The sequence below is a fragment of the Astyanax mexicanus genome, chromosome 19 (assembly GCF_023375975.1).
Source record: "Astyanax mexicanus isolate ESR-SI-001 chromosome 19, AstMex3_surface, whole genome shotgun sequence".
In the NCBI taxonomy this organism is placed as follows: Eukaryota; Metazoa; Chordata; class Actinopteri; order Characiformes; family Acestrorhamphidae; genus Astyanax; species Astyanax mexicanus.
The window spans coordinates 43173567-43198371 of record NC_064426.1 but is presented as its reverse complement, the minus strand read 5'-3'; the positions used below and the strand labels follow the sequence as shown (position 1 = coordinate 43198371).

At 39.5% G+C, this 24805-nt stretch overlaps 1 protein-coding gene and 1 long non-coding RNA gene across 2 annotated transcripts in view; one reads left to right on the top strand and one right to left on the bottom strand.

Moving 5' to 3' along the window:
• Positions 1-24805, bottom strand: part of LOC125784464 (uncharacterized) — a 320028-nt gene that overhangs the window by 270382 nt on the left and 24841 nt on the right. The window lies entirely within an intron of this gene.
• hid1a (HID1 domain containing a) overlaps positions 1-24805 on the top strand; it is a 39988-nt gene that overhangs the window by 12915 nt on the left and 2268 nt on the right. The window contains exons 5-18 of the mRNA XM_049468126.1: positions 41-147; positions 2647-2763; positions 3649-3856; positions 5586-5642; positions 5740-5880; positions 7041-7131; positions 7814-7965; positions 9476-9554; positions 9669-9833; positions 10873-11100; positions 18015-18160; positions 19282-19371; positions 20596-20687; positions 20800-20958. Of these exons, the coding sequence (XP_049324083.1) occupies positions 41-147; positions 2647-2763; positions 3649-3856; positions 5586-5642; positions 5740-5880; positions 7041-7131; positions 7814-7965; positions 9476-9554; positions 9669-9833; positions 10873-11100; positions 18015-18160; positions 19282-19371; positions 20596-20687; positions 20800-20958 (1832 nt within the window). The remainder of the gene's footprint in view (positions 1-40; positions 148-2646; positions 2764-3648; positions 3857-5585; positions 5643-5739; positions 5881-7040; positions 7132-7813; positions 7966-9475; positions 9555-9668; positions 9834-10872; positions 11101-18014; positions 18161-19281; positions 19372-20595; positions 20688-20799; positions 20959-24805) is intronic.

Below are 24805 nucleotides of genomic sequence, written 5' to 3'. Positions count from 1 at the left end.
GCTACACTCTGCTCTGACGCTTATTATATATGTTTAACAGGAGTCGGTGGAGGACATGCAGTCTCTGGACAGCTGTGAATACATCTGGGAGGCGGGGGTGGGTTTCGCTCAGTCCCCCCCACTCAACTATATTCACGACCTGAACAGGTGAGCAGTGAATGGAGCTGGCTCTGTTTCAGAGCGTGGTTTCCATGGTAACCTATTCTAATCATAAGTTTACCTCAGCAGTGCTGCTCGCTGTGAGTGAAATTCTAGTCCTGTACAGTGTCGGTGCACAGTGAATGGAGCTGGCTGTGTTTCAGAGCAGGGTTTCCATTGTAAGCGTTTAATCAGTAACCGCGGTGCACGGCCTGCTGGCACTGATCTGTATCAGTGATGAGTGTGAACGAGCCGGCAGCTCGGGAGTTCATTAGTGAACACAGTGAGACGGGCAGCTCATCTATTTTTACACCAGGCTGTGCTCTTCTGCTGCTGCTGCTGCTGCTGCTGCTTAGCTTCTAAAGATACAGTTTTGTGACGAATCTAGTTTATCATATTTACACAGATACAGTCGCTCACTGCGGCATGCTTGGTGTTCGGAGTTGGTGGGATGCACTGAAATGAAAATATGTGTTGGAAACTGACCAAAATGTAATATTTGCCTGAGTAACAAACATAGATTTTATAAATATACCACAGCAGTGCTGTTTTAATCATACATTTACCTTAGGCGTGCTATTCTATTCATGAATATACCTCAGCAGTGCTATTCTAATCATTAGTATACCTCAGCAGTGCTATATTGATCATACATTTACGTTTACCTCAGCGGTGATGTTCTATTTATGATTATACCCAGATTGTGCTATTCTAATCATAAATGTACCTCAGCAGTTCTATTCTAATCATTAGTATACCTCAGCAGTGCTATTTTGATTGTACGTTTACCTCAGCAGTGATGTTCTATTTATGATAATACCCAGGTTGTGCTATTCTAATCATAAATGTACCTCAGCAGTGCTATTCTAATCATTAGTATACCTCAGCAGTGCTATTTTGATCGTACGTTTACCTCAGCAGTGATGTTCTATTTATGATAATACCCAGGGTGTGCTATTCTAATCATAAATGTACCTCAGCAGTGCTATTCTAATCATTAGTATACCTCAGCAGTGCTATTTTGATCGTACGTTTACCTCAGCAGTGATGTCCTATTTATGATAATATCCAGGTTGTGCTATTCTCATCATAAATGTACCTCAGCAGTGCTATTCTAATCATTAGTATACCTCAGCAGTGCTATTTTGATCGTACGTTTACCTCAGCAGTGCTATCCTAATCATAATTTTACCTCAGTTGTGCTATTTTGATCGTACGTTTACCTCACCAGTGATGTTCTATTTATGATAATACCCAGATTGTGCTATTCTAATCATAAATGTACCTCAGCAGTTCTATTCTAATCATTAGTATACCTCAGCAGTGCTATTTTGATTGTACGTTTACCTCAGCAGTGATGTTCTATTTATGATAATACCCAGGTTGTGCTATTCTAATCATAAATGTACCTCAGCAGTGCTATTCTAATCATTAGTATACCTCAGCAGTGCTATTTTGATCATACGTTTACCTCAGCAGTGCTATCCTAATCATAATTTTACCTCAGTTGTGCTATTTTGATCGTACGTTTACCTCAGCAGGGATGTTCTATTTATGATAATACCCAGGTTGTGCTATTCTAATCATAAATGTACCTCCGCAGTGCTATTCTAATCATTAGTATACCTCAGCAGTGCTATTTTGATCATACGTTTACCTCAGCAGTGATGTTCTATTTATGATAATACCCAGGGTGTGCTATTCTAATCATAAATGTACCTCAGCAGTGCTATTCTAATCATTAGTATACCTCAGCAGTGCTATTTTGATCGTACGTTTACCTCAGCAGTGCTATCCTAATCATAATTTTACCTCAGCAGTGCTATTTTGATCGTACGTTTACCTCAGCAGTGATGTCCTATTTATGATAATATCCAGGTTGTGCTATTCTCATCATAAATGTACCTCAGCAGTGCTATTCTAATCATTAGTATACCTCAGCAGTGCTATTTTGATCGTACGTTTACCTCAGCAGTGCTATCCTAATCATAATTTTACCTCAGTTGTGCTATTTTGATCGTACGTTTACCTCAGCAGTGATGTTCTATTTATGATAATACCCAGGTTGTGCTATTCTAATCATAAATGTACCTCCGCAGTGCTATTCTAATCATTAGTATACCTCAGCAGTGCTATTTTGATCGTACGTTTACCTCAGCAGTGATGTTCTATTTATGATAATACCCAGGTTGTGCTATTCTAATCATAAATTTACCTCAGCAGTGCTATTCTAATCATTAGTATACCTCAGCAGTGCTATTTTGATAATAAATATACTTAAGCAGTGCTATTGTAATCATACATTTACCTCAGCAGTGCTATTCTAATCATTAGTATACCTCAGCAGTGCTATTCTAATCATTAGTATATCTCAGCAGTGCTATTTTGATCGTACGTTTACCTCAGCAGTGCTATCCTAATCATAATTTTACCTCAGTTGTGCTATTCTAATCAAAAATATACCTCAGCAGTATCAGAGTGATGAGAGTGTGTGTTTTGGGTTCACAGGACGGAGTTGCTGAGGCTGCTGTTGACCTGTTTCTCAGAGGCCATGTACCTGCCTCCATCACCTGATGGAAACATCCTCAACCCCTGGGTCACCTTCTTCTGCTCTACAGAGAACAGGTAATATATATATATATATATTTTACAAAATTTTACAAAAAGCAAAAGTTTGCCTTAAAACACCATCTCCTAATCTCTCCTCCTCTTAATCTGAGTTTAATAGAGTTATTTATTTCTAGTTCTCATCATATTAATCTACACCTGGTTTGGTAAATTACTGGAAAATGTGTTAAATCAGGTGAGCTGCTGACGGAACTGAACATAATATGCACATGCTGACTGAGGAGCATCCAGGAGAAATCTGGATCAAAACTACACTTAGCTCTTCAGCTCAGCTCACAGGATACTTACAACATACTTATAGTTAAAAATAAGAATTCATTGTTATGTTTTACTGTATTTATGTTTATTCGCATCTGTTCAAATCATATGTGGTGCTTTTTTCAGATAAAAACACTATATATACTAAAAACTGATCTATAAACTACAGACGACATTTCTTCCAAATTCCAAATTAAAAAATATTCTCATTTAGGGCATTTATTTGCAGAAAATGAGAAATGTCTGAAATAATTAAAAAAAAAAAGATGCAGAGCTTTCAGACCTCAAATAATGCAAAGAAAACAAAAAGTTCATATTCATAAAGTTTTAAGAGTTCAGAAATAATCAATATTTGGTGGAATAACCCTGGTTTTTAATCACAGTTTTAATCACATGCCACATCATCTTGGCATCATGTTCTCCTCCACCAGTCTTACACACTGCTTTTGGATAACTTTATGCTGCTTTACTCCTGGTGTAAAAAAATTCTTTGTTCTTTTTTGTAGTTAAGGTTGTACTTTAACCATGTTGAAACACTGCCAGTGATTTAAAAAGAAAGAGCAGAGTGAGTGTGATGTGATATAACTCGTGTGTGTGTGTGTGTGTGTGTATACACTCCTCCAGGCATGCCCTACCTTTGTTTACCTCTCTGATTAACGTGGTGTGTGCGTATGACCCGGTGGGTTACGGCATTCCCTACAACCACCTGCTGTTCTCCGACTACCGCGAGCAGCTGGTGGAGCAGGCGGTGCAGATCCTCATCGTCACCCTGGAGCACGAGGGCAACCAGCCCCACCGCGCTCCCTCCCCCTCCAGCATGGACGAGCAGGATGTAGGAGCACCACCACCACCACACCTTCAGCACACTTAAACACACACACACACACACACACACACACACACTTAAACACACACACATTTAAATACACACACTTAAATACGCACTTAAACACACACTCACTTACAGTTACAGGGTTGTAGTGTTTCAGTTCAGTCTGTCAATACTAGGGCTGGGTATCCTTTTAAAATGTTCAATATCTGTACTGATACGATACTTTGAATTCAGTATCGATACCCGGACAATACTTTTTCCGATACCTTTTTCTAAATTGTAACCAAAAAAAAAGAAAAACATAATTATTTTCACACAATATATTTATTTAGCAGCTGACATGAGCAATCTCATTCTCATACTGTCATAATTTGAGACTCCATCTTTTTGGATCTTGTTGGAACAAACAAACAATGAGCTTGTTTTTTATTTTAAACAATAATTTTATTGGATTTTATATATATTTTAACCAACAATTGCAAGTCAAAACAAAAGACATAACATTTTACAGAAAAAATTCACATTGAAAAAAAAGTATATCAGTAGGGATAATGATAATAATAAAATAACATTAAAATATATATATAGATATAAAATAAAAAAAAATATTTAAAATATTACCCTCCTGTTATGTTCCGGGTCAATTCGTCCCATTTTAAAGTTTGAAGATCTAGGAAAAAAATAGTTAAAAGTCTTTTTTTTCAGTATAAAACTTTTTCTGCTTGCCGTAATTACTGTAATCAACATATAATATGAAAATGGTTCATCTCACATATTTGCAACATTATCCTAATTGAAGCATTACCTGTTAGTTGAGGTAAGAAGCACCGTTGTACTTAATATTGATAGAATAATTAGTAATGGAGTTAGTAAATAAATATTCACACTGCTTGTTAGGATTTTTAAATAATTTTTTGGATAATTAAAAATGACCCAGTTCAAAATGACCCTGGAACACGATTGCTGTTTCTGACAAATGAACAGAATAGAAGGATTAAATACTTTTAAGAAATAATGATGAATAATAAATAACAAATAACAAAGGTGCACTCAACAGCTTACCGCACTTTCACATTTCTCAAATTGCCGTCTAAGAAACTCTTGATTTTATCTCGCTGTGTGTATTTTCAGTGTTTAGCGCATTAATGCATATTTCTTGCAAAGAATCGAAAACTTCCACTGAATTTTTTTTTTTTTACCTTTCGGAACTCAGTAGCACCGAGACATTTCGGTCGGTACCTTTTTTGGTATCGAATTTTGATACCCAGCCCTAACAAATACCCAAAGATTTAATAGACATGGGTTGGACATGTCCAGGTAGCTGCACTGTTACAATAGCAATCCGCCAAAGTCAGAGCTCACCTGATCTACTCTTAAAGAGAATGATGAGCAATGAATTATGAGACGTTCTGATTGGTTTATTTTATGTTACGTCCAAAATTAACCACATGCATTTTGCATTGCGTTTAGAGGTGTACTTTTCCCGTCGTTATGATAGCAAAGACACTGACATATTTGGAACACCTACAGCTACTCACATCTAAACACAATGAGCCATCAGAATGAGGAAAATTATATTATTTCAGTTATTATTTTTAAGTGATTGAAGTTTTTCAATAAATATATTTCCACACACGTTTCCATTAGAACAATCTCCGAATCTCTGAAATATTTTAATAAATTTTGCTTAAATCATGCAAATTAAATAAAATCTGGTTTTGTTCTGCAGTCTGCTGGTCCGGATAACCTGTTTGTGAACTACCTGTCGAGAATTCACAGGGAGGAGGTCGGTATGCTGGCTGTGCCTCGTAAAATCTGTTCTTCTATCTTTTTCCACTTTGTTTCTGGACTTGTAAAATAATACTGTTTCCTGTTTCCTGCAGGATTATGACTTTGTGCTGAAAGGTCTGGCCCGCCTGCTGACCAATCCGCTCACTCAGACCTACCTGCCCAACTCCACCAAAAAGATCCAGTTCCACCAGGAGCTGCTGGTGCTCTTCTGGAAGCTCTGTGACTTTAACAAAGTATGATTTACTCTATATCACATTTATTTACTTTTTTCTGCTACTGTAGCCTTTGTGTTTACTCAAAAGAGGATCTGGACCCGTACAGAATCCCTGTAAACTGCTTTATGACATTTTTGTTGTAAAAAGCACTTAATATAAATTAGGGATGGGCGATATGGCCCTAAAATAATATCGTAATGTTTCAGGGGATTTTTTTGATTGAAATAATTTCAAGAATATACTGTAGCCTGAAAATGAATATAACATAATATATGGCACACCCCTATTTGAGATTTTCACTGGAAAATGCTTCATTACTCCACATGGTGGCGCTATAATCAAATTAATAGGGTAAACTAGAAAATTAAATATCCTGTATCTCCTGTAGAAAAGGGTCAAATTAATGGTCAAACTAAATAATAAAAATATCTCCATATCTGATAATATTTACATCTTAAATAAAGACACATTTGAGTAGCCACGCCTGCTAACATGGCTTACCTGCTCCAACCCTGCTGAGCCTGGCTGTTAGCATTGCAGCTAACCTGCGACTAATGTTGGATTTTACGACATATTCAACAGCTACACAATCTTAGTGTATTTGAACACATCTATTTGGGTTTTCTGGTGTAAATCAGTTGATGAGTTTGTTTTCGTGGAGCATCTTTCCTCTCAGTTTGGTTTATTTTCACACAGGCACAAACCTAGACACAACAAAACAGCTGTCTGGTGCGGGAGCTGGAAAGTAAATATAGGAAGAAGGTTCTGTGTGAAAACAGCTTAGCATGGCAGCAGCAGAGATGCATTTGTTAATAGCTGCAAAAAACATCTGGGTAATAAATCAGGTTAAACTGTTCCTGAACAGCCATTTAGATAAAAAAAAAAACAACAAGATATTTGATAGACGGTTCGGAACAAGGTCGGATCACGTTTTCACCCCAAACAAACTGATCAGAAGTTCAAATGGAAACGGTAGTTTTGGTTCGAACCCAAGTTTGATTAATGATTTCCCACGTCAAACAAACCGCATCAAGTGCACAAACCAGCAAGAGTCCGATTTAACCAGATAAATAGTGCTTGCATGAAAACAACCTCAGAAAAAGTTTTTAGCTTTTGTCAGAAATTTGTTTTGTTTTTTTTATGTTATTTACTGTTTTTTGTTCTTTTTTCTGTGTCAGAAATTCCTTTTCTTCGTGTTGAAGAGCAGTGATGTGCTGGATGTACTGGTGCCCATTCTCTACTACCTGAATGATGCCAGGGCTGACCAGTGTGAGTATTCTGAATGTATCGTGTTTTTTGCACTAAAAGGTGCACTTAATATTCTTTAATTTTCTCAAAAATACCATTCAGGTATTAAGGAGCAGTAAAGTCACTCCACTGAAGTACAGAGTTAAACAGGAGTTTCAGTGAAGTTTCTCCAGCACTAAGACTGGAGCAGTATTAGCATTAGCCGCTAACTGCAGTGCTAGCTGGACTGTAGTCTGCACATTTACCATGTTAAAACAAGCTACGTGGGACGAACCGCTAGCTGATAGCGCCCTGACTTACTGGAACACTCAGAGTCCCTTAGTCTAGCACTATTAGGTGGCATTAGGTGGCCACCATTAGCACTGCTAACCAAGATGTTAAAAACAGTAGAACTCTGAGCTTACTGTAGATAAACGGAAGAGCTTTACTCACTTCATTAAACAGTTTTCAGGAGAGAAATCTGTGTAGATTAACATCCAGCACTCGATTGACTTTAAAAGAAAATGTTTTGTTTACTTATGTATGAAAATAGACCGGAAAATAGATGTTCATTGATAGTACGCCTTATAGTCTGTAAAATACGATAAGTTCATGGAATTAAAAATGTGTCTTTAATATTGTGTGGCTTTATCACAGAAAGTGTGTCTTTAGTGTTTTTGTTGTATTTCTAATTGACACTGAAATGTTCTGGGCGTGTCTGTAGCTCGTGTTGGTCTGATGCACATCGGTGTGTTTATTCTGCTGCTGCTGAGCGGAGAGAGGAACTTCGGGGTGCGTCTGAATAAACCCTTCTCTCTACACGTCCCTATGGACATCCCAGTGTTCACCGGCACGCATGCCGACCTCCTGATTGTGGTAAGATCACAGTCTGTCCTTTATGTGTGCTTGCCTTTATATACTATATAATATAATAATAATTAATATTTTATAACAATGAATACATCTCCAGCACATCCCCAAGATTCTCAATGAGGTTAAGGTCTGAACTCTGTGGTGTTTTTTTTAGTCTAAAGCTACATTCACATTACCAGGCTGAAGTGACTCAAATCTGATTTTTTTTGCTCAATGTGTCTCAGATCTGATTTTTTCATGGCTGTGTGAACGTGCTAAATCCGATTTTTTGACTTTTTTTATTACATATGTGGTCCTAAGTCTGATACGTATTCGATCCATGGACATGCGACATGATTGTGAACAGTCAAGTCATGTGGAATTCATGCATCCTTTTGCTTTTACGCATTAGCATTAGCGCTACATGCTTCTCTTCTCTCGTACCCACACTGCATCTCTTGTTGCAGCTGTGCAGCTATAGCTGCAAAAACAGCAAAAGCAAACCGCCTGTCCTTTTTTCTCCTCCTGGAGCTGAGCATGAACTTCAGAGCAGCTGTTTACTCTCCACTCCAGCAAAAGATGCTCCACATATGAGCTGCTAACTCATCCATTTCCCTTTATAAAGCTACGAGTCTCTCGTCTCTCTAATATGAGGGTTTTTGTTGTTGGTGAAGAAGGAGGCGTTTATACAGGTATCAGTGTGCAGCATGTGAGACGATTCAGGAACAGATTCTGTGTTCACATTACACACAGATACAGATCACTTACATTTACACTGAATGTGAACCGTCAAGATAGACAAATCTGATCTGAGCAAAAAATCTGATTTGAGCAACATGGCTTATAATGTGAACGAAGCCTAAGTGTGAAGATGATGATCTCATGCTTCCTGATGGAATAACCTGATGTTCAGTATATTCAGGTAGTCAGCTGACCTCATTCTTTGGGTTCATAACGTTGCTGAACCTAGACCTGACCAACTGCAGCAATTCTAGACCATAGAGAATTATTACTGCATAAAATTACAGCAGCTGTAAAACTGTATACTATACACTGTTACGGTTAATTATACCACAGTTAGTTCCGACCCTGTAATGTGATTGGCTGAGAGGCGTTCTATGAGTGCCGTTATCAGCTGGTAATGCACTATAACTGAAGCGCTCCATGTATTAATCCGCCACATACAGGTAAACTAGAAACGATGCAGCGCTTACAAGCCAAACAGCACAGCTACAAACAGAGCAGCAATGGAACTATTTTAACTGGCGGAGTTTTTATAACCAAACAGATCCTATTTTCTCCTCCTCTATAACTCTTTAAAATCTTTCAATTAACAGTGATAATGGAACTGTGGAGAATCACAATAATACACTCGAAAAGGTGTGCTATAAGGTGTAATATTGTCAATGCTGTGGTGATTTAAGAACTACGACCGCAGCACAGCAGTGCCAATATAAAACCTTATAGCACGAACATTCGATAGGACATTTCTCTTTTTTCCCCACCCTAACACCACCCACCCCATCATCCTCAGGTCTTCCACAAGATCATCACGAGTGGCCACCAGCGTCTGCAGCCGCTCTACGACTGCCTGCTCACCATCGTAGTGAATGGTAAGAGTGAGGAGCACTGGTTCTCAGTGGCTGCACCTGTCTGTACAGGTGTATCCGGTTTCAGACGTCTGTCTGTGTGTATTCTCTGTCTAAAGGTTTTGTCCTGATCCACAGTGTCCCCCTACCTGAAGAGTCTGTCCATGGTGGCGGCTAATAAACTCCTGCACCTTCTGGAAGCTTTTTCTACCAACTGGTTCCTGTTCTCCGCTGCTCAGAACCACCATCTGGTCTTCTTCCTGCTGGAGGCCTTCAATAACATTATCCAGTACCAGTTTGATGGTAAGATTCGGTATATTGTTTTATTAGCCATTAGTAACTAATCCAGTATTGTGTATTGTTATCAATATATCAATATATTAAGAAAAATGAAGAGATCACTTCAGTTTCTGAACCAGTTTCTCTGATTTTGCTATTTATAGGTTTATGTTTGAGTAAAATGAACATTGTTGTTTTATTATATAAACTACAGACAACATTTCTCCCAAATTCCAGAAAAAAATCGTCATTTAGAGCATTTATTTACAGAAAATGAGAAATGACTGAAATAACAAAAAAAATGCAGAGCTTTCAGACCTCAAATAATGCAAAGAAAACAAGTTCATATTCATAAAGTTTTAAGAGTTCAGAAATAATCAATATTTGGTGGAATAACCCTGGTGGTTTTTAATCACAGTATTTTTCATGCATCTTGGCATCATGTTCTCCTCCACCAGTCTTACACACTGCTTTTGGATAACTTTATGCTGCTTTACTCCTGGTGTAAAAATTCAAGCAGTTCAGTTTGGTGGTTTGATGGTTTGTGATCATCCATCTTCCTCTTGATTATATTCCAGAGGTTTTTAATTTGGTAAAAATCAAAGAAACTCATCATTTTTAAGTGGTTTCTTTTTTTTTTCTTCCAGAGCTGTATATTGCAGTCAGGGCATTACATACAGTGTTTATCCATATTATCAGCCTGATTAAAACAGGCTGCACTAAATGTTCTTGTTTTCATTACTAGCATTGACTGACAGGTAGTTAGCTAACATAAACATTACCCTCATTTATTTGCTAGTTGCTAGCCTACCTGCTGCTCAATTACACCATTTATACAAGATAGGCAGGGTTAATTTATCCAGTGTAAATGGTCACTTACTGCTGTCTTTCCTCTCTTTCCTGTCTTTTCTGGCTTCATCATTGCTGAAGGTCCATATTTTTCCTGCTGCAGGAATGACTAGCCTCACCTCAATGGCTGGCTGCCTCACATCACTAAACGGTGCAATGCAGGCGAGCGGATGTTTCATAAAAACGATAAATTAATAAAAATCTTCTCTCTCAGGTAACTGTAACCTGGTGTACGCCATCATCCGGAAGCGCAGCGTCTTCCATCAGCTGGCGAACCTGCCCACCGACCCAGCGTCCATCCAGAAAGCTCTGCAGAGGAAGAAGAAATCTCCAGACGCCATCTCTCGCACCAACTCCCTGGAGACCGTCTCCATGGAGGGATCTCGACCCGCTGTACCTGCAGAGCCCGGCACCTTGAAGGCCAGCCTTGTTGCTATGCCAGGTAACAAGTTAGTTCACAAACCTGGTAATAGTGTCCGCATCAAGCCTGATGTGTGTGTGTGTGTGTGTGTGTGTGTGTGTTGAGTGTTTTCTGTATTTCTGTATTTAGTTGGTAAGTTAAGTTTCGGTTTCACACTTCAGTTTAGTGACTGAAACTTGAGACTAGTGCTGGGCGATATGGGAAAAATCATACATCACGATATGGAATTTTTTATATCACGATAACGATATATATCATGATATACCACATTTAAGTATGTTTTCAGCTATTCTTCGAAAAATATGACAAAATAATATCATTGCTTACTTTTTTTCAACTTTATTTCAAAGTGACATTAAACCAAACTTTCACAAATGAGAATTACTACCTTTTACCTTTTACTACCGTCCGTCAAATAACGTAAAGCAGCATCACGTTGCAAAACCACATTATGAAGCTTTTTTTGAGAAGATTACTTTATTATCACTTATATAAACCGAGTTTATGCAAAGTGACCCTGGCAATATATTTCATCGTAGCCTACTTTATATATTTGCATGAATAATTGATGAAATTACTGTAGAAACGATAGAGACGATAGAATGTAAGTAGCACGATAGACACTTTTCTATCATCCCCACGATATTTATCATCATATCACACAGCACTACTTGAGACTGGAGCAGTGTTAGCATTAACCGCTAACCGCACTAAGCGCTAGCTCTTTTGTTGTCAGAGATGAGTATTATCAGTCTGTAGTCTGCTGCTAGCCCTGGCTAGCACTGCTGGAGCAGTGTTAGCATTAGCCGCTAACCGCACTAAGCGCGAACTCTTTTGTTGTTCAGAGGTGAGTATTATCAGTCTGTAGCCTGCTGCTAACCTTGGCTAGCGCTGCTGGAGCAGTGTTAGCATTAGCCGCTAAACGCACTAAGCGCGAACTTTTTTGTTGTTCAGAGATGAGTATTATCAGTCTGTAGCCTGCTGCTAACCCTGGCTAGCAGTTATGAAGCAGTGTTAGCATTAGCCGCTAACCGCACTAAGCGCTAGCTCTTTTTTTGTTCAGAGATGAGTATTATCAGTCTGTAGCCTGCTGCTAATCCTGGCTAGCACTTATGAAGTAGTGTTAGCATTAGCCGCTAACCGCACTAAGCGCTAGCTCTTTTGTTGTTCAGAGATGAGTATTATCAGTCTGTAGCCTGCTGCTAACCTTGGCTAGCACTGCTGGAGCAGTGTTAGCATTAGCCGCTAACCGCACTAAGCGCTAGCTCTTTTGTTGTCAGAGATGAGTATTATCAGTCTGTAGCCTGCTGCTAACCTTGGCTAGCACTGCTGGAGCAGTGTTAGCATTAGCCGCTAAACGCACTAAGCGCGAACTCTTTTGTTGTTCAGAGATGAGTATTATCAGTCTGTAGCCTGCTGCTAACCTTGGCTAGCACTGCTGGAGCAGTGTTAGCATTAACCGCTAACCGCACTAAGCGCTAGCTCTTTTGTTGTCAGAGGTGAGTATTATCAGTCTGTAGCCTGCTGCTAACCTTGGCTAGCACTGCTGGAGCAGTGTTAGCATTAGCCGCTAACCGCACTAAGCGCTAGCTCTTTTGTTGTTCAGAGATGAGTATTATCAGTCTGTAGCCTGCTGCTAACCCTGGCTAGCACTTATGAAGCCGTGTTAGCATTAGCCGCTAACCGCATTAAGCGCTAGCTCTTTTGTTGTTCAGAGATGAGTATTATCAGTCTGTAGCCTGCTGCTAACCTTGGCTAGCACTGCTGGAGCAGTGTTAGCATTAGCCGCTAACCGCACTAAGCGCTAGCTCTTTTGTTGTCAGAGATGAGTATTATCAGTCTGTAGTCTGCTGCTAGCCCTGGCTAGCACTGCTGGAGCAGTGTTAGCATTAGCCGCTAACCGCACTAAGCGCTAGCTCTTTTGTTGTTCAGAGATGAGTATTATCAGTCTGTAGCCTGCTGCTAACCTTGGCTAGCACTGCTGGAGCAGTGTTAGCATTAGCCGCTAACCGCACTAAGCGCTAGCTCTTTTGTTGTCAGAGATGAGTATTATCAGTCTGTAGCCTGCTGCTAACCTTGGCTAGCACTGCTGGAGCAGTGTTAGCATTAGCCGCTAAACGCACTAAGCGCGAACTCTTTTTTTGTTCAGAGATGAGTATTATCAGTCTGTAGCCTGCTGCTAACCCTGGCTAGCACTTATGAAGTAGTGTTAGCATTAGCCGCTAACCGCACTAAGCGCTAGCTCTTTTGTTGTTCAGAGATAAGTATTATCAGTCTGTAGCCTGCTGCTAACCCTGGCTAGCACTTATGAAGCCGTGTTAGCATTAGCCGCTAACCGCACTAAGCGCTAGCTCTTTTGTTGTTCAGAGATGAGTATTATCAGTCTGTAGCCTGCTGCTAACCTTGGCTAGCACTGCTGGAGCAGTATTAGCATTAGCCGCTAACCGCACTAAGCGCTAGCTCTTTTGTTGTCAGAGATGAGTATTATCAGTCTGTAGTCTGCTGCTAGCCCTGGCTAGCACTGCTGGAGCAGTGTTAGCATTAGCCGCTAACCGCACTAAGCGCTAGCTCTTTTGTTGTCAGAGATGAGTATTATCAGTCTGTAGCCTGCTGCTAACCTTGGCTAGCACTGCTGGAGCAGTGTTAGCATTAGCCGCTAAACGCACTAAGCGCGAACTCTTTTGTTGTTCAGAGATGAGTATTATCAGTCTGTAGCCTGCTGCTAACCTTGGCTAGCACTGCTGGAGCAGTGTTAGCATTAGCCGCTAACCGCACTAAGCGCTAGCTCTTTTGTTGTTCAGAGATGAGTATTATCAGTCTGTAGCCTGCTGCTAACCTTGGCTAGCACTGCTGGAGCAGTGTTAGCATTAGCCGCTAACCGCACTAAGCGCTAGCTCTTTTGTTGTCAGAGATGAGTATTATCAGTCTGTAGTCTGCTGCTAGCCCTGGCTAGCACTGCTGGAGCAGTGTTAGCATTAGCCGCTAACCGCACTAAGCGCTAGCTCTTTTGTTGTCAGAGATGAGTATTATCAGTCTGTAGTCTGCTGCTAGCCCTGGCTAGCACTGCTGGAGCAGTGTTAGCATTAGCCGCTAACCGCACTAAGCGCGAACTCTTTTGTTGTTCAGAGGTGAGTATTATCAGTCTGTAGCCTGCTGCTAACCTTGGCTAGCGCTGCTGGAGCAGTGTTAGCATTAGCCGCTAAACGCACTAAGCGCGAACTTTTTTGTTGTTCAGAGATGAGTATTAACAGTCTGTAGTCTGCTGCTAACCCTGGCTAGCACTTATGAAGCAGTGTTAGCATTAGCCGCTAACCGCACTAAGCGCTAGCTCTTTTGTTGTTCAGAGATGAGTATTATCAGTCTGTAGCCTGCTGCTAACCCTGGCTAGCACTTATGAAGCAGTGTTAGCATTAGCCGCTAACCGCACTAAGCGCTAGCTCTTTTTTTGTTCAGAGATGAGTATTATCAGTCTGTAGCCTGCTGCTAATCCTGGCTAGCACTTATGAAGTAGTGTTAGCATTAGCCGCTAACCGCACTAAGCGCTAGCTCTTTTGTTGTTCAGAGATGAGTATTATCAGTCTGTAGCCTGCTGCTAACCTTGGCTAGCACTGCTGGAGCAGTGTTAGCATTAGCCGCTAACCGCACTAAGCGCTAGCTCTTTTGTTGTCAGAGATGAGTATTATCAGTCTGTAGTCTGCTGCTAGCCCTGGCTAGCACTGCTGGAGCAGTGTTAGCATTAGCCGCTAACCGCACTAAGCGCTAGCTCTTTTGTTGTTCAGAGATGAGTATTATCAGTCTGTAGCCTGCTGGTAACCCTGGCTAGCACTTATGAAGTAGTGTTAGCATTAGCCGCTAACCGCACTAAGCGCTAGCTCTTTTGTTGTCAGAGATGAGTATTATCAGTCTGTAGTCTGCTGCTAGCCCTGGCTAGCACTGCTGGAGCAGTGTTAGCATTAGCCGCTAACCGCACTAAGCGCGAACTCTTTTGTTGTTCAGAGGTGAGTATTATCAGTCTGTAGCCTGCTGCTAACCTTGGCTAGCGCTGCTGGAGCAGTGTTAGCATTAGCCGCTAAACGCACTAAGCGCGAACTTTTTTGTTGTTCAGAGATGAGTATTATCAGTCTGTAGTCTGCTGCTAACCCTGGCTAGCACTTATGAAGCAGTGTTAGCATTAGCCGCTAACCGCACTAAGCGCTAGCTCTTTTGTTGTTCAGAGATGAGTATTATCAGTCTGTAGCCTGCTGCTAACCCTGGCTAGCACTTATGAAGCAGTGTTAGCATTAGCCGCTAACCGCACTAAGCGCTAGCTCTTTTTTTGTTCAGAGATGAGTATTATCAGTCTGTAGCCTGCTGCTAATCCTGGCTAGCACTTATGAAGTAGTGTTAGCATTAGCCGCTAACCGCACTAAGCGCTAGCTCTTTTGTTGTTCAGAGATGAGTATTATCAGTCTGTAGCCTGCTGCTAACCTTGGCTAGCACTGCTGGAGCAGTGTTAGCATTAGCCGCTAACCGCACTAAGCGCTAGCTCTTTTGTTGTCAGAGATGAGTATTATCAGTCTGTAGTCTGCTGCTAGCCCTGGCTAGCACTGCTGGAGCAGTGTTAGCATTAGCCGCTAACCGCACTAAGCGCTAGCTCTTTTGTTGTTCAGAGATGAGTATTATCAGTCTGTAGCCTGCTGGTAACCCTGGCTAGCACTTATGAAGTAGTGTTAGCATTAGCCGCTAACCGCACTAAGCGCTAGCTCTTTTGTTGTTCAGAGATAAGTATTATCAGTCTGTAGCCTGCTGCTAACCTTGGCTAGCACTGCTGGAGCAGTGTTAGCATTAGCCGCTAACCGCACTAAGCGCTAGCTCTTTTGTTGTCAGAGATGAGTATTATCAGTCTGTAGCCTGCTGCTAACCTTGGCTAGCACTGCTGGAGCAGTGTTAGCATTAGCCGCTAAACGCACTAAGCGCTAGCTCTTTTGTTGTTCAGAGATGAGTATTATCAGTCTGTAGCCTGCTGCTAACCTTGGCTAGCACTGCTGGAGCAGTGTTAGCATTAGTCGCTAAACGCACTAAGCGCGAACTCTTTTGTTGTTCAGAGATGAGTATTATCAGTCTGTAGCCTGCTGCTAACCTTGGCTAGCACTGCTGGAGCAGTGTTAGCATTAACCGCTAACCGCACTAAGCGCTAGCTCTTTTGTTGTCAGAGGTGAGTATTATCAGTCTGTAGCCTGCTGCTAACCTTGGCTAGCACTGCTGGAGCAGTGTTAGCATTAGCCGCTAACCGCACTAAGCGCTAGCTCTTTTGTTGTTCAGAGATGAGTATTATCAGTCTGTAGCCTGCTGCTAACCCTGGCTAGCACTTATGAAGCCGTGTTAGCATTAGCCGCTAACCGCATTAAGCGCTAGCTCTTTTGTTGTTCAGAGATGAGTATTATCAGTCTGTAGCCTGCTGCTAACCTTGGCTAGCACTGCTGGAGCAGTGTTAGCATTAGCCGCTAACCGCACTAAGCGCTAGCTCTTTTGTTGTCAGAGATGAGTATTATCAGTCTGTAGCCTGCTGCTAACCTTGGCTAGCACTGCTGGAGCAGTATTAGCATTAGCCGCTAACCGCACTAAGCGCTAGCTCTTTTGTTGTCAGAGATGAGTATTATCAGTCTGTAGTCTGCTGCTAGCCCTGGCTAGCACTGCTGGAGCAGTGTTAGCATTAGCCGCTAACCGCACTAAGCGCTAGCTCTTTTGTTGTCAGAGATGAGTATTATCAGTCTGTAGCCTGCTGCTAACCTTGGCTAGCACTGCTGGAGCAGTGTTAGCATTAGCCGCTAAACGCACTAAGCGCGAACTCTTTTGTTGTTCAGAGATGAGTATTATCAGTCTGTAGCCTGCTGCTAACCTTGGCTAGCACTGCTGGAGCAGTGTTAGCATTAGCCGCTAACCGCACTAAGCGCTAGCTCTTTTGTTGTTCAGAGATGAGTATTATCAGTCTGTAGCCTGCTGCTAACCTTGGCTAGCACTGCTGGAGCAGTGTTAGCATTAGCCGCTAACCGCACTAAGCGCTAGCTCTTTTGTTGTCAGAGATGAGTATTATCAGTCTGTAGTCTGCTGCTAACCTTGGCTAGCACTGCTGGAGCAGTGTTAGCATTAGCCGCTAACCGCACTAAGCGCTAGCTCTTTTGTTGTCAGAGATGAGTATTATCAGTCTGTAGTCTGCTGCTAGCCCTGGCTAGCACTGCTGGAGCAGTGTTAGCATTAGCCGCTAACCGCACTAAGCGCGAACTCTTTTGTTGTTCAGAGGTGAGTATTATCAGTCTGTAGCCTGCTGCTAACCTTGGCTAGCGCTGCTGGAGCAGTGTTAGCATTAGCCGCTAAACGCACTAAGCGCGAACTTTTTTGTTGTTCAGAGATGAGTATTATCAGTCTGTAGTCTGCTGCTAACCCTGGCTAGCACTTATGAAGCAGTGTTAGCATTAGCCGCTAACCGCACTAAGCGCTAGCTCTTTTGTTGTTCAGAGATGAGTATTATCAGTCTGTAGCCTGCTGCTAACCCTGGCTAGCACTTATGAAGCCGTGTTAGCATTAGCCGCTAACCGCATTAAGCGCTAGCTCTTTTGTTGTTCAGAGATGAGTATTATCAGTCTGTAGCCTGCTGCTAACCTTGGCTAGCACTGCTGGAGCAGTGTTAGCATTAGCCGCTAACCGCACTAAGCGCTAGCTCTTTTGTTGTCAGGCCTGTAGCCTAAATTTGGGTTCTTTTGGTGCACACTGTGGTTTCTGCCTGCTTTTACAACTGCTTTTTGTTTTGGAACAAAAACTGAAATGTCAGAAGTTATTTATTTGTGCACTGTATCTACACTGTTATTGCAAACGTGAATTAAATGGATAATATCTGAGTGATCTGGTTATATGGAAGAAGAAGGACTGTTCAGATGTTGTGTTTACTGTATTTTCAGGTATTGATAAGTTAACAGAGAAGTCTCAGGTGTCAGAAGATGGTACCATGGTCGCCGTGCCGCAGACAGAGACGCAGCGCTCACCAGAACACAGCGGGCTGGCCGGGGCCAGCGACACCGAGTCCAACTCAGGAAGAGACACTGAGGTGAGAGGAGTGATCTGAGACTGGATTTATACAGATAAACATGAACAGGAAGCAGTTGTTTTTTTATTCAGGTTTTTTTTTACCTACAATATGCTTAGAATCAGTCCAGGATTAATCCAAGAACTCCTAGGCTACATTCACGCAGCAAGTAAATATAATTATAATTCATAATAATATAAAAAAATAATTCAGCATTTGTTCCTGTATAGCTTTAATATAGAATTCAATATCACATTTACAATGTAAAAAAAATCATATAAAGAAAGAAACACTGAATGAGACAGAAGAGGTGGCAGTGCAAATAACAAACACACTAAGTCTTATATTTTTTGTTTTTTAAATTTGGGCCACTTTCATGTATGTGGTATTGAAATCTGATACATATCTGATTCATGGCAATACGATTTAATATGAACAACCTGATCAGAATTCATTCAGCTTTTACATCAAGGAGAAAAAGGACTATGAGGAAAAGAGAAAATGTAGCAGTATTAGCATTAGCCGCTAACTGTAGCACTAGCTCTTTTGCTGTTCAGAGATGAGTATATATCAGACTGTAGTCTGCACGTTTACCGTGTTAAAATAAGCTATGCGGGACTTATATCCACTAGCTGATAGCACACTGACTTACCAAAACACTCAGTGTAGCACTGTCAGGCTGCATTTACTAGCACTAAGCATTGCAACTAACCATACTAAAATACTGGAAATCTAAGCTAAAGTAAATCTAAAGTAAACAGAAGCGCTTTACTCACCCAAATAATCATAAAAAGTTTTTATGAGAGAAATCTGTGTAGATTAATATCCAGTGCTTAAAAGAAAATTTTGTGACCTGCTGAATTAGAAGGGAAACATGGCGACACCTTTGTTCCTTACTATTGTTGCATAAAATGTGCCTCATAATACAGTGCGCCTTATAGACGTTCATTGAAAGTCCATAAATAGATGGTAAACAGACAAAAATAAACATCAGATTTGGCTTCTTTTATCTGCTGTGTAACCATAGCTGTTTTCAGTATAAGCTTAATAAAATCTTTAAAGTCTTTTTAAAGCAGCAGAGAACAAATCTTTCCATAACAGACCTCTCAGATCTAGAAATGATCCCAAACCTTCCTCTGCAGGACGTTTTCTACACCGAGGCAGAGATGGCAAGAAGACGTCTGTCTAGTGCATCATCAGCCGCTACGTACTGGAACCCAACTCCAGACTGGGTGAGTGGTATTACTGTGTTTCTGTCCGGCCTGGGTGAAGAGCAGAACCACTACTGTGTAAATTAAAGGGAAGGGAAGCTCCGCCCTTTTGGTTTTTGTCCTCTGATAGGTTTCATATTTTGCTTCCTTTTAATATTCATTCATTATTATAGTTGCACATCTGATTGGTCTGATTGTGTGAAAATGAGCTTTTACTACTACCATTTATTTACACTGACCTCTGACATCCATATAAAACACAAACAGAACCACTTTGTAAACACTTAGCAATACCTTAGCAACCACCTAGCAACCCCTCAGGAACAGCTCAGCAACACTTAACAGCTTAGCAATAAACCCACCACCATAGTAACTGCACAGTAACAGCTTAGCATTAACACAGTGCAACACCTTAGCAACCAAGAGCTACAGTATAGCAACACTACCTTACCAACCAACAACTACGCCTTAGTAATCACACCCTCAGATATCTTCTTTTCTCTTGTAAATATCTGATGACATTTTAGGTCATACAGCTCGTGAAAAAAAAACACGTAAAACAATGAGTTTCTCTGATTTTAAAGCAGCATAAAGTTATCCAAAAGCAGTGTGTAAGACTGGTGGAGGAGAACATGACTTTGACTGATTTAATATATTTTTTTAGTTATTTTAATAGTGTGTAGTCCCTCTGTAAGTTATAAATGTGTATATTGCATTGGCATCTACTGTATATACAGCTCTGGAAAAAAGAGAGCACTTCAGTTTCTGAATCAGTTTCTCTGATTTTGCTATTTATAGGTTTATGTTTGAGTAAAATGAACATTGTTGTTTTATTCTATAAACTACAGACAACATTTCTCCCAGAGTTCAGAAATAATCAATATTTGGTGGAATAACCCTGGTGGTTTTTAATCACAGTTTTTTTTTATGCATCTTGGCATCATGTTCTCCTCCACCAGTCTTACACACTGCTTTTGGATAACTTTATGCTGCTTTACTCCTGGTGTAAAAATTCAAGCAGTTCAGTTTGGTGGTTTGATGGTTTGTGATCATCCATCTTCCTCTTGATTATATTCCAGAAGTTTTACATTTGGTAAAATCAAAGAAACTCTTCATTTTTAAGTGCTCTCTTATTTTTTTATCAGTGCATGCTTACTTAAATGTATTGTTATTATTATGAAGTTAACAAAGTAAGGTATTTTAGTTTAATGAATGTCTTTATCCTCCATCCTCTTTCTGGTTCAGGTTCTGTCCTGGAAGAGCAAGCTCCCTCTCCAGACCATCATGAGGCTTCTGCAGGTTCTGGTGCCCCAAGTGGAGAAGATCTGCATTGACAAGTAAAAATAAATAAATAAAAAAATCATCAAAGCAGATCACAGATGAATATAAATACCCCCAGTGTGAATCAGTGCTGCAGTATCTGCATCTGTTTGATGTCTGTTCTCTCAGGGGATTAACGGACGAGTCTGAGATCCTGAAGTTCCTGCAGCACGGAACGCTGGTGGGGCTGCTTCCTGTTCCGCATCCCATCCTAATCCGGAAGTACCAGGCCAACGCCGGCACCGCCATGTGGTTCCGCACCTACATGTGGGGCGTGGTGTACCTGCGGTAAGACTGCTCACCTTTCCAAACCTCAATTTTATCATCTAAATCAGAGATGGGCAATTCATTTTTATAAGGAGCCCCATGAGAAAGAGGCCAGACTAATATACTTATAATATATAGCTTAGTTCTGCCCAATACACACATATATATACTGTAGGCCTATACAGCATTTATATAAAAAAACAGCAAATGAAACATTACAATGATACAATAAAATGAGGTGGATTATATATTATAGTTATATTATTTAATAAACATGTGATGGTTCAGTTTAGAAAACTGTAAACATTTTGCATTGTTTTCATGACAGAAAATAGCTATTTTTAAATAGAATTTCTTAATTCTTAATAAAGAATAGTAAATAAAACATTACAGCGAAGCACTGTAAATTACGGAGCCCGGGAGGGGCCGTGGATAAAAAAAACAATTAAATCGAGTGAACGATGTAGCAGTTCGTGCTCACGTTTTCTTTAATTCGAGTGAACGATTTGCAATTCGTGCTCACGATTTCTTTAATTGGTGCTCACGATTTCTGTAATTCGTGCGCACGATTTCTGTAATTCGAGTGAACGATTTCTGTAATTCCTGCTCACGTTTTTATGCAATAAGACAATAAGCTGGGAGGGAAAGGAGCATTTTCTCTCTTGATCTGTTACAGGGGTGCAGTGATGATAATCAGTTATCTACCTTTATAACCTGCTGATATTAATGCACTAGTGTTACAGTTAGATGTACAGTACAGTGAGCAGATTTTGCCTGGTGGTGGAATCTCTACAGCGCGTGGGGGAGAGCCGTCCGCGGCACGGGTTCCCTGGCCGCGAGCGCAGGTCTTCACGGAGCTTATTTACCAACAATATAGACAAATATAGTCAATTCCAGTCATGATTAAAGGAAACAAACATTACTAATGCAGGATAACTGTGTGTTATTAAAACCAGATCAAAACAAAGTTATAATGCAATGTGGAACTGTTTATAATTTCTTATTTTCAACAATAGTATAACGTAAAGAAGTATAATTATATAAATATACAGCTATAAGACTTAGGTCCAAATGTACACTGTAAAAGTTAATAAAGATAATACAAAATTAATGCAAGGTGTGACAGTTGTCTATGAATGGCTCATATAAGAGCTGCTTTAAATATGTAACACTATATAAAATCAAAATAGCTGGTCTAAAATACTATTAATACAATGTATTAAGATATTTAGTAAATAGGCATTTCATATAATAATTTGGATCAATTTGATAATTTATTCCAATATGTTTCCTAAAATAATTAAGTTTCTATATCTGATGAAATGTCCTGAATATCTGCTTATTCTCAAATCACAGTGTCCTGCCCAGAAACATGCCACAAGCTTCAAATAAAAAATATAATAATTATAAACTTCTTAAATGTATATTTTCTGAATTATGTGTTTATTTATTATACAAATTATTAAAATATAGATTAAATCTATCATAAAAGTAATAATGATGTAACCAGATTTAAGAAGGTGTGCATTTCCTTGGAGGCTGGCTGAATGTTATTTAGAAATTAATAAACACATTTGCACATTGCATTATAACTTTGTTTTGATCTGGTTTTAATAACACACAGTTGTCCTGCATCAGTAAAATGTTTGTTTCCTTTATTCATGACTGGAATTGACTGTATTTGTCTACATTGTTGGTAAATAAGCTCCGTGAAGACCTGCGCGCGCGGCAGGTGTCTGGCGGCGGGGGAACCGATGCCGCGGACGGCTCTCCCCCACGCGCTGTAGAGATTCCACCACCAGGCAAAATCTGCTCACTGTACTGTACATCTAACTGTAACACTAGTGCATTAATAACAGCAGGTTATAAAGGTAGATAACTGATTATCATTACTGCACCCCTGTAACAGATCAAGAGAGAAAATGCTCCTTTCCCTCCGAGCTTCTTGTTGCGCATAAAAACGTGAGCACGAATTACAGAAATCGTTCACTCGAATTAAAATAAAACGTGAGCACGAATAGCAAAACGTGAGCACGATTTAGAGAAAACGTGAGCACGAATAGCAAATCGTGAGCACGATTTAAAGAAAACGTGAGCACGAATAGCAAAACGTGAGCACGATTTAAAGAAAACGTGAGCACGAATAGCAAATCGTGAGCACGATTTAATTATTTTTTTTATCCACGGCCCCTCCGGGGCTCCGTAGTAAATGTTGAGCACATGATTATATAAAATTTAACAAACATTTATGATTTTTTTTGGGAAATGTGCAACATTAACAGTGTTCAAAAACTAGTAGCATTATCAGATATATAGATATAGAAAATATATAAGGGTATAAAAAAAAACTTTCTATACAAGGCAAAGGAATTAATTTGTGAAATCATCAGCTGTACAACTTTACACAAAAAATCTAGTTTTTCTAAAGACCAGCATCACTTAACTTTATTTAAATGTAATAAATGCATTTGTATGTTTGTTCTACCTCAATTTTTTGTGTTCAGTGAGAGAAATCTAGCTGTAGGCCTATGCAGCATTTATTTATAAAAAAACTTTTTATATAAAAAACAGCAAATGAAACATTACAATCATACAATAAAATGTGGTGGTTTATTATTATTATTATTATTATATTATTTATTAAACATGTGATGGTTCAGTTTAGAAAACTGTAAACACTTTGCATTGTTTTCACAACAGAAAATAGCACATTTTTTAAGGACCAGCATTACTTTAACTTAATAAAGAGCAGTAAATGAAATATTACAACGATGCAATGTAAATGTTGAGCACATAATTGTATAAATATTTAACAAACATTTATCATTTTATATTGGAAATGTGCAACATTAAAAGTGTTTAAAAACTATCAGCATTATCAGCTGCACGACTTTACACAAATATCAAGTTTTTCAAAAGACCAGCATCACTTAACTTTATCAGTAAATCTGATATTAAAATAAATAAATAAATAGCCTGATTTCTGGGAGCCATTTTTGCTGTGCTGATATCTGAATTTTTAATAAAATAAAACTCTAAGGTATATAAGCAATATACTTGTATTCAGGTTGATATAATTTATTATTCTAAATTATTCATCATCACAGTCAAGACAAATTAAATTAAGAGGCTTTTATTGTCTTTATATTTGAGTACAGGAACACAGTGCAATGAAATTACGTTCCTCCAGAACCAATACAGTGCAAAAAGTGTAAAGTGTAACAATAGTGCAACATAAAAAGTAAATAAAATTTAAATTATTATATAACTGTGTATTTGCACTTTCTGTATGGCTGACATCAGTTATCCTCACTTTATGCCCTTTATCAACTGGTGTTCACTGTCTATTGCTCCACTCTCCATCACACACACACTAAAGACTGTACTTTTATACTTTTGATTTTATTTTTTATTTTATTGTATTTTTATATATATCGTTATTTTTTATCTTTTTGTAACTTTGTGTATTATACATACCTGCTGCTGAATGTCTTGAATTTCTCCTCAGGGATCAATAAAGTACCTATCTACCTTTAAATAAAATTCCTCTCAATTAGTACTGATATGTCAATTAAGTTATGAAATTAAATGAAATTAAATTTACCAACATTTCTTAATTATTTGAAGTTTAAAGTGTGTAATTTTATAAAAATGCACCAAATATTTGGCAACCGAAATTATTCGGTTGAAAATTGGAAAAAGCACTTTCAGTGTTCATCTAAATAAATAAATATAATGTAAAAACTATTTATACTAAATGATGATGGTTTTGTTGAGGCTGATTGATAAACTCACCAGGGTGGATGTGAGAGAACCTGATACCAAATATATAGGTTTAGGCTTTTTCATTTATGCAGTGGTGAATTAA